The sequence below is a fragment of the Callithrix jacchus genome, chromosome 2 (assembly GCF_049354715.1).
Source record: "Callithrix jacchus isolate 240 chromosome 2, calJac240_pri, whole genome shotgun sequence".
Lineage (NCBI taxonomy): Eukaryota > Metazoa > Chordata > Mammalia > Primates > Cebidae > Callithrix > Callithrix jacchus.
Window position 1 is genome coordinate 144934435 of NC_133503.1, and position 15232 is coordinate 144949666.

Genomic DNA, 15232 nt, shown 5'->3' on the forward strand with positions numbered 1-15232 from the left:
AGATATCTCTCCAGGAGTGTAGCAGGGTGTGTGTGTGTATGTGTGTGTGTGTGTGTGTGTGTGTGTGTCCTTTTATTTGAAAACAAAATTATTTAACTTAATGTATTTCTTTTTCTTGCTGTAGCTATCAGGAAACCTGAGCTAAATTTAAAGCCATTGCTATTATTAGTGAAAAAGTTTCTAAACCTGTTTTCCGCCTTCCTCCTTAAGAAAGAAACTTAGCAGTTTCTTTCTTTCTCTCCTGCCTTCTTTCCCAGACTCTTTCTTCCTTCCTTTCTCTTTCCTTCTCACCACTCTGTGTCGCTCTGTGTCTTCCATTCTCAAAAGCTCTGGTGCCCTGTTGTTTCCTCTCCATATCCCCACTGCCCATATTTTGACAAAGAATAAGCCAAGCAGGGGATGGAATGGGGTGGGAAAAGAGGATGAAGACAAGTGGTGAGTCAAAAATGTCCCTCTCACATATTCATTTTTTAAAACTTTTATTATTAGTTTTTATTACACAAGTAATACATGTTCATTGTAGAAAAATTAGAAAACACAGAAAAGCAAAAAGAAAAAATAATCACCCATAATCCCACTACCCATAGATAACTACTATTAACATTTTAGTATGTGTCCTCCTAGCTTTCTTATGCATATATATACATACATAGATATATTTATATATAATTTTCTTTTTACAAATATTATTTCATACTATACATACTGTTTTATAACATATTTTCATTTAATATATATTGTGAACATCATTGTTTATTCCCTGAAAAATTATACAGATACTACATGCTCATTGTGGAAAAATTAGAAGTTACAGATATGCAAAAAGAAAATATAATTGCTCCAAATCTCACCTCCCAGAGATAAATGCTGTTAACACTTTGGCAAGTATCCTTTCAGACTCTTTAATGCACACATGCATACATATATTTTTAAAAAGGGATCATACTATAAATATTCCTCTATAACTTCCTTTTTCATCGAACAATATAGCTTTTACATTTCAATTAATACACATATGGTGTTTATTCTTAATTGGTGCACAATATTCCATTGAAAGGATGTACCATATTTAACCAACCCTATAAAGTAGGCTTATTTACATTTTTCCATTTCTCCAAATAATGCTGCTCTAAACATCCTTTCTTGAATATCCATTTGAATAATGAATAAATGCATTTTAGCTCATTTTATTTTCTGACCCATTTAAAGCAGACTTTCCCTAAAGTGGAATTACTAGGCATGCAGGAAAAATATATTACCAAAATATTTTTTCAGAATGGTGGAATCAATTTATATTCCTGTTGACTCTGTAAGATGATGTTATTTCCATACTTCCTTTTTGTCCCTGGGAACTTTAATTCTTCATGCTCTTTGCCTTTCTGATTTGTAAAAAGGAGTATATAGTATTAACTTGCATTTTTTATTACTAGTATATTAAAACACTTTCATATTCATTATTAGTAGATTATTTTACTTTACTGTGCATTGCCAGTTTGTGTCCTTGATCCCATTTTCTGTTGAAAAATTTGATTCTCCTTGAGTCATAAAATGTCATTTATTCATTCATTCATTATCCACTCTTTCAGTAAGTATGTTTTCAGCATTTGCTTTGTGTCTAGCATTGTGTTAGGTGTATGGATACAATAATAAGCAAAATAGACATGGTTCCTGCCTTCTTATTCCTTCAATTTAATAGGGATAAACAGGCAATTAAACAAGCAATAATGAAAATGTTCAATAGGGAAAGAATGAAATGAAAACAGTTGGTTGAGAAGGGGGTCATAGTCATGGAAATGTCCCAAAAGTAGTGATGTTTAAGCTCTTGATATGTATTTGAGATCTATACTTTTCGTTGCATATATTGTTTTCTCTGTTTGTTTTATTACTTTTTACTACATAAGGGTTTTGCATTTTTAATTAGTCAAATCCCATCCATCCATTTTTTCTGTTTTTTTCTTTTGGTGTCACTCAAAGAAAGGCTTTTTTCACACTAAATTCGATAAATACCCACCCACTTTGCCTGCTAGTCTTGTATGTTTATTTATGTGCTTGAATATGTAAATCCTTATTTTGTCTGGAATTTATTCTATTAATAATTATGAGGTATACATATTTCTCTCAAGAAATGGCTAACCGGTTATCTCAATATAAATTAATAATCTGAACATTTTTCATCTATCTGGAATGTCATCTTTATAATATACTCAATTATTTTATATTATTAGGTTTATTACAGTCTATATATTTAATTCTAATGATTTATCCTGAGCTTTTATCTAATGATTTATCACAGCTTTTTCGCATCCTACCTAATGGTTACCTGAAAGTTCAGCATTTTGTATTTGGTGACATTCCTAAGACAAAGAAATGATAGACATTGCTTGGGTGTGTGTGGGTAGTGTGGGAGGTTTGACTGGTTGATATCTTAATCCTTTCAATGTTGACACTGTCAGAGTTTTAAATTCCAGATGGGCTCATTGTTAATTTGTCCATTTGTTTGCTGTTTATAACAAAGTAGATGGTTTTACAGTCTTTTGTGTTACTCTGAAGCTCAGTTTTCAGTAGGTGGCAGTATTGCCAAACACTGTTTCCTGACTGGTTTTACAGAAGCATAGAGAAACAAAATGGTCTGGCAATTTTAGAATTTACCCCAAGAGCTTTAATTGATTAGAGGAGGCGTCAGGACTATGCTACTTCTAAAGCTTTCTATGTACCCTTGAATAATGGCATAACCAGTGGTTTGCAGTGAGTCGGCTCCTAGATGCATGCAAAACATTATTGGACAGATTTTTTTTATAAAGTGACATCTTGGCCTTGTGGGCATTTCTTTACTTATCTTACACAAAAGTGCCTTTGGGCCCAGCCCCTGACTGATTTAAAGCCCACAAATGTGGTTTTAAACAATGTGGTCATGGTGGAATTCAGGTGATTTTTACTTTCTTTCTATTTGGTAGTATTTTTCAGATTTCCCACAAAGAACGTGTATTGTCTTTGTAATCTGAAAAAAAAATCAACACAGGATATTAAAGATATAGTGGGAAAATGGGTGAATGTATGCCACAGAAGTTTACATCCTTTTCTGTTTCAAGCATGTGGTACATGCGACAAAATGAGTTCAGTGCTCTCTTCTTACCCCTAGAGATCAGCTCAGTGTTATTGCTAATCTGAAAGTGAATTACCAGCAGGAAGCAGAGACAGTAGAACTTTATCACTTGGAACCACACCTGAGAAAAAATCCTTTGGTAGGTGAGAGGAGAGTGGGGCAGCTTCTAAGGGATGCATTGGCTATCTAAGGGGCGATGGTGAATTACCTACTATGTAACCATGGGCCAGTATAGGTTATCAAGATTTTGAGCACTAAACTTAATTTTAGGATATGCTACTGAAAGAGGATCTATAAATCTTGGAGTTATCTGCGGGAGCTACAAAACTGATCAAAGGCTGGAAAACAGGCACTATGAATAAAAGATATGGTAGCTGAATTTATTACCTTAAATAGCAAAGTCTGGCTAGGTAATTAGACAAATTCCTATCTCCATGAATAGCTACTGCAGGCTTTTCAGACATGGAGGTGAAACCTGAATTTATTAACAGTCTTCAGCTGTACAAAGGACAATTGCACAGAAGGTAAGTGTTACTTTCACACTGAGACTAAGGTGAGTGTGAACACAAGTTAACCAAGTGGAAGTTATTTAGGTCAGGCATTTAGAGGAACATGCTGAACAGCAAGATTGGGCTTATCAGTTAATAACTGCATGGATTAGTAGAAACTAGATTGAAGCTAAAGTTCATAGAAGTATGGGAGAGGGCTGAGGCAGGTGCTGAGAGCTACCAAACTGGGCTACATCAAACTCTCAAAAACAAGGGATCTAAAATGAAATAACCTTAGGGGATGAAAATGAATTAGATTCAGGAAAAGATATGACACTTAAATCAGGGTTTTCAGACCAGGTAATTCTGGCTTGCTTGTTTTGCCAGGGAGTATTCACCCTAAGAGTCTTTAAATAGCCAAATAGTTTTACGAATATTTGATTCAGAAAATTGTGATTTTCTCATATAGCTTTCCATGGCTAGTTCTTTTTTTTGAAGCCAGGTATGCCTATAACCATGCATTAGTTACTAGTTCATTAGAACACAACTCTAGATTCAAAGAATAAGGCCAAAAACCAGCGGGTATGATCTAAATAGAGACCTGTGTAACATTCTCTTCCAACCCTTTAATTCCTTCACTTTCAATTAAAAGAGCTAGAAGACAATTCCAAGTATAATTTTCACATCAGATATCAGGATGAGCTATATGAAATTGCCATTTTGTAGGTCAAAACAGTCAAACATAGGAAATTTCATATAATTCAACCTAATACAACAATTATTACAGTAGTGTTCATCCATATCTTTCTTCATCTTCACTAAAGCTAAAGGCCTTAATATATTTAGTTTTTAGGTCAAAATATTGGTATACATATAAATGCCTGTGCATATAAGTATTGAGAAAAGTATAGGGTTGGGATTAAAGATGTCTCTTAGATAAACCACTTATAGGCACTAGCTTATCCTTCTATTGTACTAGACACTGGTGCCGCCGTTCTGACTTGAAGATTTTTCAGACCATGGAAAACAAGAAAAGAAGTGCAAAGACTTAATCTCTTAACCCAAGGGAAATTTTGTCTGAGAAATGGGCCAAAGGAAGAACAGGGGAAAGTATAACAGAATTTGTACCATGTTATAAGTTTAGTGAAGAAAGATCACAACAAAGCTGTGAGCAGAAAAACAAAGCATGTGGCTTCCTCCTTTCTAAAATGTAGTATTGCTTAATGTGTCCTGCTTTCAAGAGTCTAAGTGTAAGACAAGACACCAAGTACACATTGAAAAAGTCTTATCTGCATAGTCATCTAAAATGAGACAAGCTTAGCTTAACTAAAAAACTTCATTAACAATGTAAAATGTTAAATATTGTTACGATCTGAGCTAATTCCAGCATGCCCTATAAGATTTAACACTATGCTGATGTGCAGACACCATGCTTCAGATTTCAATTAGAACAAAATGTAATGATATTTGATTTTACATTTGAGGGTAATTGTATATGTTACTACACCATTTCCTAACTGGATTACTTCATTCTCCGAGAAGCTGAAAAAGACACCATTGGATCAAAAAGAAATTAGTTGCCCATATGCATTTGTATGAAGGTATTAGGATCATTGTGTATTTACAAAATTTAAGTACTTTTTGTATGTGGTTTTTGTTGCATTATAAATTGAGATACTTTCATGGTGAAGCTCTTAGATTCTGACAGAATGGAAGACTAAATGTAAATGAGTGCAGAGAAAGCAATAGGTGAGGTGGTATATGTTTGCTTATAATATTATTTCTAATGATATTGGTAGATTGGTTTTCTGAACACAGTTTTTCAGTTTTAAATAGATTTCTATGTTTAAAGACTTCTTTTATATATAATAAATTTTAACATGAGATCAGCAAGAGCTATAGATATACTATTATATGTGAAATATTTTTCCTCTGTATAATACATTTAAAAAAACCTTTAAATAATTTAAAAATCATAAATCTTGCATCTGTCATGGCATGGTTTGGAGCAGACATGCACAATGTCAGCTTTAAAATTTCCTTTTAAAAACAGCCTGCTTTTTGAATCTGTTCTTTTTTTTTTTCTTGATGGCAGCTGCTTTCAAGTGTAAAATCATTTAAAAGGGCAGGGGGAGGAGGATAAAAGTAATAAGGAAGCATAGAAAACATAGTCAAAAACCAATAACTGTGTGGTTCAGCTGTCTGGAGGTCCTCGGTTTTGTGATTTTTTTTCAGATGTTCTCAGTGGGTTTCCAGGAGGAGCCACCTAGCTTGAGACGAGACAACACAGCCCAAAGAACCTTCTCTTCCGTCTTCTCACCAGGGGATACGGAGTTAGATTCAGAAGGCTGCTGTCATCTGTGATGAGACAAAATGTGCACATGAGTGAGGTATAGACACAACAACCTGCTTTTTAGGAAGTGGCTTAAAAAATCCACTATCCTCCTAATCAGGATTTGTCAACCTCAGCACAGTTGGCATTTTGGACCAGATAATTCTTGGTTGTGGGGGACAGTCCTGAGCCCTGCGGGATGGTTAGCAGCATCCCTCAACTCATCAGATGCCAGTAGCACTTATGACAATTTGTGACAACCAAAAATGTCCCTAGTTATGACCAAATGTTTCCTGAAGGAGAGGCAAAATAGCTCAAGGCTGAGGGCTACTGCTTAAAATTGAACTGAAACTGCTTAGAAGCAATCTTTCAGTTGGGAGACATATATACCTTATTTGAAAGAACCCATGCTTATGAGTAAGTCTGGCTTCTTTTCTAAACCTGCCTCTGCTATTTGCCAGTTCTGTGACTTTGAACATGTAACTGAAGCTTGCTGTCTGTAAAATAGGATTTAATAAAACTTAGCCCAGGTGAGGATTAGATGAAATAATCTATGAAAAACATTTAGCTATGGTGGGTAGCTTAGTGTCTAGCATAGAGGAAGCATTTAGTTAAAATAGCTATTATTAACTATTTTCCTTTATGTTGGATCATTATTGTGCCTTCATTCACCAAATTCATGTCTCTTCATGTTTCAATTATTTCCTATTGAGTCTTTTCTCAGCACTTCCTATAGATTTCGGTATACAAGGGCATTTAGAGAAGACTGCCAGCTGTTGAATTAATATGTTTTGGTTTGAGATTTTTAGGATGATGCTGAGTAGAGGAAGAAATAAACCAGTAAACCTAATCTGGTTTAAAGAGTTGTGTTTTTTTTTTTTAAAAGTGCAATCCGAAAGAGAAGTTGGGTAGAAATATCCTGTTGAAGCAGAACTGGCTGATGTGGGTTCAAGACACAAAGGACTACAAAAGGATAATCTAGAATTTTCCAACCAGGGCAGTGCTAGGATGTGGTCAGACTGGAGCTAAGGTCAACAAAACGGTTGATTGGCATTGGTGACTGCTATGTACCTAAGCTTTGCCAAGACTAGTTGCACTTTCCTTTCAGAGTGGGGTGAAGAGTTCCCTCCTTTCCTCATCCTAATCTTAAAGGGGATGGAGGCTTGGCTAAGGGCACAGAAGCAGAAGTTAGATGAAGAGATAGCTAAAGTGAAGAATATGCCCCACTCAATAGAACTGATTTGTAGAAGAGGGCTTGTTTTCCTTGATTACTGAGCCTAGATGCTGTAAACCAAAAACAAAATTTTGAGGCCTCCCCAACCACCTGAATGGACCCCTCCTCTCAGCTGACTGCATTCCAAGGTTAACTTGAAAAACTAGTTCAAGCCATGTTGGGAAGAGGCAGTTGAACTTTCTTCATTATGCTCTCCTCCCATTTGGGATTCAGACAAAGCTGACTGGAGTTAACATCACACAGAGACCTTAAGACTGATAGAACAGACTCTTTAAGTCTGATAAGAAATATTTATAATTTATTTTTTCTGAAGACTGCTACCTGGAAGTCTCATCTACATGATAAAACCTTGATGTCCACAACCCCTTATCATAATAACCTAGACGTTTCTTTCTATTGATTCCAGATCTTTAGATAATAACTCAACCAACTGCCAATCAGAAAATCTTTGAATCTGCCTATGACTTGGAAGCCCCAATTCCAGGAGTCCTGCCCTTCCAGACCAAAGCAACATACATCTTATTTGTATTGATTGATGTCTAATATCTTCCTAAAGGTATAATACCAAGTTGTAGTTTGACCACCATGGGCACATGTTCTCAGGACCTCCTGAGGCTTAAGCTTGGCAAAAAACATTTCTAAATTGATTGAGACTTGTCTCAGATACTTTTTGGTTTACAATGCTCAGGAAACTGCTGAGAACAAAAATAGATCCTGGCTTTCCAGTCTTGTTACATAAAGTTTCATCTAAGTGCCTGGGCTTCTCCTCCCCTTCCCAAAGGCTCTAATGTGTCACACTTACTTGTAAATTAGTATCACCCACCAAGGTTGACAGTGTTCCTTAGAATGTTGCACTATGTTATATATTTAGATAGAACTAGAGTAGCAAGTCCAAGCCAGAGAAGAAAACAGGCACCCCCGCTGGGCATATCGAATGAATCAAACACAGTCTACCCTCCCAGTCTCCAGAGATTAAAATCCTCTCTTAAAGCTCATATTCTGTTAACACAGAGAAAAATAGGACTGTAATTGTCCTTTCCATAGGGAAAATAATTTACTATAATCTGGATGTCAACATTTTGAGAGTGAAAAAGAGGATATCTTTCTTTTAAAGTTAACTAGCCCGCAAACAGTTAAGACACTGAAAACAATGTTAGATACTAAGCATTAGCTTCACTTTTCAGGAGAAACTTTCAGAGATAAACCATGAAGTATTTGGAGCAGAAAGAAATAACTACTTTTCTCATCATTTTTAGGACTCTTACTTCTTTAACCATGAATTGATCAATATATTTAACCTGGTTGGATATGGCAAAGATATAGCAAACTCTGAAGGGTACAGAATTTTAACTTTCAGTATCTCCTTGGACTCTGACTACCCTTTCTGAAACTCAAATGCACCTGGAATTCAATGCTTCCCTAAAACAGAGTCACCAAAACTATGACGATATTTATGAGAAGGAAAGATCTTCATAGTGCTCTTTATTTAAGACTTGGAACATCTATTTTCTAAGTTCTGGTATCTCCTTCCCTTTCCCAAACACTTATCTGATTTGTGGAGGGACTTAAGAGGTCTTCATATGTTACAGAAGGCAACTCTGATGTGTTTTGCTCCTATGAAATGAGCAAATGTCTACTGCAAGGTTATATTTACAAAGGAAAATGTGTATGTGTATGTTGTGGTTGTATGTTTAGTTCCACTGTCTTGTTTTTGTATATATTAAAAGCAAGTAGGTATTATAGACAGATATAAAATTTTTATCAAGATTGACCCTTATATCTGTGTATTTACTACAGTGGATTAAAAAAAAAACCCAAAGCCTTTCAATAGCAGAGCCTTTTGTGCTATTGAAATTCTCCTTGCTCAGCTTTCTTTATATATATATACACACATATATATATGTGTGTGTGTGTATGTAACCAGATATACATCTATGTGTATACACATTATGTACACATACATCCATAATATACATATGTATGTCTGTGTACTATATGTCTCTCTCACAAGTGAACAGAATTGTTAGGATTGATGAGAAAGTGCTCAGACGTCAAGCAAAGGGCAGGCTGCCAATTAAGGACAACTGCTGGTTTGGGGCATCTTTGTTGCACATTTGTGACACCTTTGCCTTGCTTAGAGCTTGTCTGACCATCACCTAAGGCTGAGGTGATAGAAAAGCTCAGAAATTCTTGGCAGAAATTCAGAGCAGTTTTCTATACTATGGGGAGCTGACACTTGCAGTAAATGTTGAAATTTACCAACCAGTAATGATGCCTGGGATGGTCTGAAGTGCATCTAGCTCCAAGGAAAGGTGTCTCTCCACATTGATTAAAATCCTGTCTCTGAAGGCCTATCTCAGTAGCTCCGGGGTAAGGCCAGAGAATCAGCATTTCTTACAAGTTCTCAGATACTGCCGCTAGTCCTAAAACCACACTTACAGAACCACTGAATAAACAGGGGCTGCAAGAATGTAAGCAAAAGGGAATGTTTCCCACTCATTCTACTTGAACTTATCGGAAAACCTTTGATTTTTATTGCAAATGTTTGTTTAGAGGTGGCTTATAATTAAAAATTTTCTAGCATCTTTTCTCCAAAGTACGCACTCTCAGAAAACTATAACCTAAGACAGATTTAAATGTGAAAATGAAAGGTGGAAAGGGAAGCAGAGTGAGTAAAGCATAGGAGAAAGTTAAAAAAAAAAAAAGTATAGTAGGAAATTTGGCCACCAGTAAGTTCAAACCTCAGTCATTCAATGTTGAATTCTTTTACATTATTTAAAAAATTTTTATTTTTGGAGAGACAGGGTTTTACTATGTTGCCCAGCCTGGTCTTGGACTCTTGGCCTCAAGCAATCCTCCCACCTCAGCCTCCAAAAGTGCTAGGATTATAGGAGTGAGCCACCATGCCTGGCCTCAATGTTTAATTCTTGAATGCTGCTAAATCCAGGGACACTGCAATTCCTCCAAACCACTTCTCCATTGCTCAAATTTATTTTGCTAATAAAATATTACTTTAACAAGTGATGAGAAATGCTTCCAATACACTGCAGTTACACATTTCTATTCCAGGGGAAAAAAGAGACCCTCAGGTAACCCAGTGGTTCTCAAACATTAGCTGCATCAGCATCATCTGAGGGCTTGTTAAAGCACAGATTACTGACCCCACCTCCAGAATTTCTGAGTCAGTGGCTCTGGGTTGGGGCTAGAGAATCAGCATTTCTTACAAGTTCTCAGACATTGCTGCTGGTCCTAAGAGCACACTTTGAGAACCACTGAATTAACAGAAGGCCTGACAAGTACAAGGCTCTACATTGGGTACTGAGGATAATACCAAGATGGGTCCTAATAGAAAGATGGTCCCTAGCCTCAAGGACCTTTCCTTGAGTAACTATGAGGCTTTATGAAAAATACCATAAGAGAGATCTGAATACATTGCTGTAAAATTTCCAGGCAGTGGAAGTGGGGAGATTCTTCCCATTTGTAGGAGAAGGAAGAAGATGTTTGTGGAAGATTCATGGAGGCCGTGGTGTACATGCTGGGCCATGAGGAATGAGAACATGGACATTTGGTGGAAGTGGCAGGGGATAGGCATTCTGAATGGAGGGAACAGTGTGAGTAAAGAGAAGTGAGCAAGGACAGCCTATATTTGGGTCCAAGTGAACAGTCCAGTCTGACTAGAATGAAGGGCTTATGAAGGAGGCGATAATCCCACACAGAACTACTTAGAATTCCCTAACTATGCCTGTAGTTTCTTTTGGCTGCTGCATTTGCATTTGCCACTTCTCTTTTCAGAAAAGTCCTGCCTCCTTAGACAAATGGCAAGCCCTCCTTCAAAGATTAAACATTTCCCCCCCGCAGTCTTTTCTGACGCTACATGCTGCTGCATTCCTTCACATTCCATTGCTTCTATAAACAATTGCTACAGCTCTTGGCACATCATCTGCATCCAATCCCATCTTCCCACCACTCTTCAAGCAACTCTTTATAAAAGCCTTGATGAATTTACCCTGGTTGCCCCAGCTATCATCTGCCATTCACTTCCCCTCCTCCTTAGCCAGGCTTCCATACCCAAAATTCCAAGAAAGCTGCTTTTGCCAACATCACAAATGACTACCTTGTTAAATCCTGTGGACACTTTCAGTTCATATTTAGCTTAACCACCGGCCATTCCTTCTTTGCAATCATCTTTGATTTATTTCATAATGCTCTTGTAGTTTTCATCTCAGTCCCCTTTGTACACTGCTCTTCTTTCCTCTCAAACCTTACGTTTTGGTATTCTGGGACTCTTGTCTCTGCACACACTTTTGGTAGGGCTTCAATTCCCACTATGCTGATGATGCTCAAATCTGTGTTTCAGTCCTCTCAGACCACATGTCTCACTTCAGCACTATTAACCACTGAGCACTGCTCCGGATGGTTCCCTCATGTCCAAATGTTATTCTCTGCCTTTATTACTGATTCTGTGTTCTTTCTAACTTGATGACCAACATCATCTACTCCATTTTCCAAGTCTGAACTTGGGTTTTTTCCTTGATTCTGCTGCTCCTTATATACCACATCCAATTCTCTCTGTCCTCCTCTCCAATCCCCTGACTTTAGGTAAGATCTTAAGCATTTCTCACCTGGATTACTGCACCTGCCTCCTCATGAAATCCTTCCAGTAGCTCCCAATCCTCTTAACATGGCCTAAGTGATACATGGGCCTTAGTGATACAGTCCACCTACCTCTCTTCTCTCTCTCTTAAGCCTCTTGTCTAGAGACTTTCCCAACTACTTTAGGGCTTGTAGTTTATTAACATCCCTCCTTTATCATCTCCCCGTATGCCTTCACACATCCAGAATCTTCTGCCTAGACTATCTTTTTTGTATCTCTTTCTTTGGCTAACTGCTACTCGTCCTAAAAATTCTCAGCACAGATACCTTCTAAAAAGCAATCCCTAATAATTCCCCATTTTCAATTCAAGCCTGGGCTAGATGAGAATCTAATATGCCTTGTAGCAACCCATGTCTGACCATTATGGCATTTTATATTGTGAGCACAAATTTCTGTGTCTTTCCAATTGTGTCTGTGTGTGTGTGTGTGTGTGTGTATGTGTGTGTGTGTGTGTGTGTGTGTGTGTGTGTATGTCTGCATATATACTAGTTGTTTTCAGCCCAACCCTGAAGGCTTTACCAGAACCTGTGTGAGAGGAGGCATGTGGCATTTGGAAAGGTTTCCCAGGTGATTCCCATCCAATTTTTCCCTGTTGTGAGGGGCAGGTTTTAGTGGGGGAGAGACATTCCCAGCACCTAGCACAGAACTTGACACATCATTAGTGACCATTATATGTTTGATAATGATGGCGACAAAGGCTGCTGGAGTGAGAGGTCTGTTTTTCCTTCAGTAGATATCATGAGTAGACATTTCACATTTATGAGTAGGAGCTCAACATAATAGAGTAATACATTTAGAAATTAGATTGGTTTATATATGTCACACTGAATCCTGGACAAGAGATTGCAGAAATTGCAAAGGATATGGGGCTACCAGTAAAACTGCTCAGAATGACTTTCAGACAGCAGCTAGAAACACAGAAAGTCTTTATGAGGCTCTTGGGAAAAGGACCTAAAAGGTCATCTCTATGCTAGATGGTGGCATAACTGCCCAGTGCTCTTCAGCCAGATATCTGAGAACTCTTCTGCCTGACACAGCCAGGTTTGATTCTGGATATGGGGTTCTTGATTGGAGGAGCATGCTGTGAGTTTGGGAGAACTATTTCTAGGCTCAGTTTAGTCTGGAGTAGTATTGTTCACAGGAGGGGACTCATTTTAGCCCGGGTCAGTTCCTGACTTACCAACTTCCAGACTGCTTCTTGTGTGTGGCATCAATGACAAAATTCTATGCAAGAGTGAACATACCAACACCTCCCACAGCATTCATCGAGTCAGAATTTTGGAAAAGGTGAAACTGTCTTTCAGGCTTAATTTATTTCTGTTGATTTGTTTTGTTTGATAACAGCATGCATTTAGAAGATGCTTGTCCTTCACTTTCCAATCTCCTTTTAGCCTTTGTCAATAACCTTGCAGGCTCCCCACAGGTGGTTCCATTTGTAATCCATTTGACACAGCAAGACTATCATAATTAATGAAGCTCCCTACAGCACTGCCAGTGACCTAGAATGTAGGACAGGAGGGGCGTCTGAAGCAGTGGAAAGAACAGTGGGCTGAGAGCCAGGAGATCTGGACCTTGTCTGCAGCCCGCGGTGGAACTCAGCAGCGCAAGAGTGGCTCGCTCTTTTGTGCATCTCTTTGCCTCCAGTCTTAGACTGGATGGATGGGAAAGAAAAGGCTCTGTCTAAAAATGAAGGCATAATCACCAACCATTAAAATTCCTGCCCTTGGCCACCTTCCTTTCTTACATAAGAAAGTTGATTTAAAGTAAACTGTTGTTGGGTCCACTGAAAGTTGATTTAAAATAAACTGCTGTCGAATCAAGTTTTGACTGTAGTAGAAAGAGGAGAAGGTAGGATTAAATCTTTGAATGCTGAAATAAACATGGAACAGTTTTGGAGCTGAGGGCTGAGAAAGAGCCTGGAGAATAGGGGACTCAGTCAGCAGCATTTTTACAGGTTAGGGGTTGAGATGGGAAAAATGGGGACCAGGAGTGGTATCTTTTATCTTTTTTCTGATTTAAAGACCCATGTAAATAGAATAAAAAGAGAAAAGAAATAAGCAGTCAGAAAACAGATGGCTTTCTATAATGGTTTTCATCCCATTAGAATTATGTTTTGACAATAAGGTCCTGCAGAAAAGAACTGGAATACTTTTCTCCACATTTTACCCTGCACCATTTCCTGCACATATTAACCTAGACCTGTATAATAAATAAACCACCTGAAAAGAATTCCAGGAAGGAACTGGGGAAGCCTCTATGGTCTATCTCAGTCTACGTAGAAAGAAGAATCTATGATTTGTTCATGAAAGGTGCATCTGTCAAAATGTTCCCAGAGAGACTCGTCAGGTCCCCTCTGGATCCTCCAGTTCAGACACAGTCCCCTTCCTGTGGTCAGCTCAGTAGGCTGTGAGGTCACATTAAACACATATAGAACAGAGATGTATTGCTGCATGTGAAGGGTTCCCATTTCTGCCCTCAGGGAAGAAACTCAAATTTCCCATAATCCTTTACTTCAGTTATTTCTGATTATTAAAATCCTACGGCACCACTTCCTTCTGAATAAGTTCTTGCATATCCTTTCTAGCATTTTCCTTTTTATTTCCCAGATAGATCCAAGGTTCAAGTCCTGCGTATAATTTATTTTGATGACTATTCCCTTTTCAGTCATGTTTTCACTCACAATATCAACCTTCAATAATTATTATTATGTTTTAAAATGCAACTACAATTCTAATTATTTTTTTCTGTGTGTGTAAAGGTGATACAAAGTCACATAAAATATTTATATGATATTCTTTATGATTAGAAATTACCTAACTAAATAAAACAAAATTTCTGTCTTTCTATTAACAAACAGTCAAAAACTGCTGGATGAATGATCACTAAATGGGGAGGGAATGTTTAGGATGATGTGATTTAAAATATAATGGTTTTCATCCCGTTAGAATCATGTTTTGACAATAAGATCCTACAGAAATTCAGACTGGGGGGCCCTGGGCAGCCATCCTCCTGGAAAGCTGAATGTAAAGGAGGGCGAGAGGCCAGGGTACAGCTGTTGAAGGAGGCTTGCCAAACCTATGAAGACGCTGAGGACAGTTTCAGACATGAGCTGCAGATCTAAAAGTCCCAGGGCCAATGCTTTGAATTGCAGGCTCAAGACCAGCCTCACATGTACACTACACATGGTCTGTTGCAGAGTGAGTGGCAGCATAGATTCCTTTATTTGATGATGATTTGGGGTTCTCTTGAGCAAAGTTGGGTTGACCAGCTTGCAAATAATAATAATAAGAGTGACAACAATAATAACAAAGCATGTGTCAAGTGTTTGCTCTCTAAGTTTGGTAGTAGGCATATGACACATTGCTTCATTTAATCCCCACCAGAAACTTCTGAAGAGAGGTGATACTGTTATCCTCTTTGC

The 15232-nt window shown here is 37.8% G+C and overlaps 1 protein-coding gene across 1 annotated transcript in view; it reads right to left on the reverse strand.

Moving 5' to 3' along the window:
* Positions 1-462: 462 nt before the first annotated feature.
* The window catches only part of RGS7BP (regulator of G protein signaling 7 binding protein), a 109714-nt gene continuing 94944 nt past the window's right edge, over positions 463-15232 (reverse strand). The window contains exon 6 of the mRNA XM_002744917.7: positions 463-5949. Within this exon, the coding sequence (XP_002744963.1) occupies positions 5858-5949 (92 nt within the window). The 3' untranslated portion in view covers positions 463-5857. The remainder of the gene's footprint in view (positions 5950-15232) is intronic.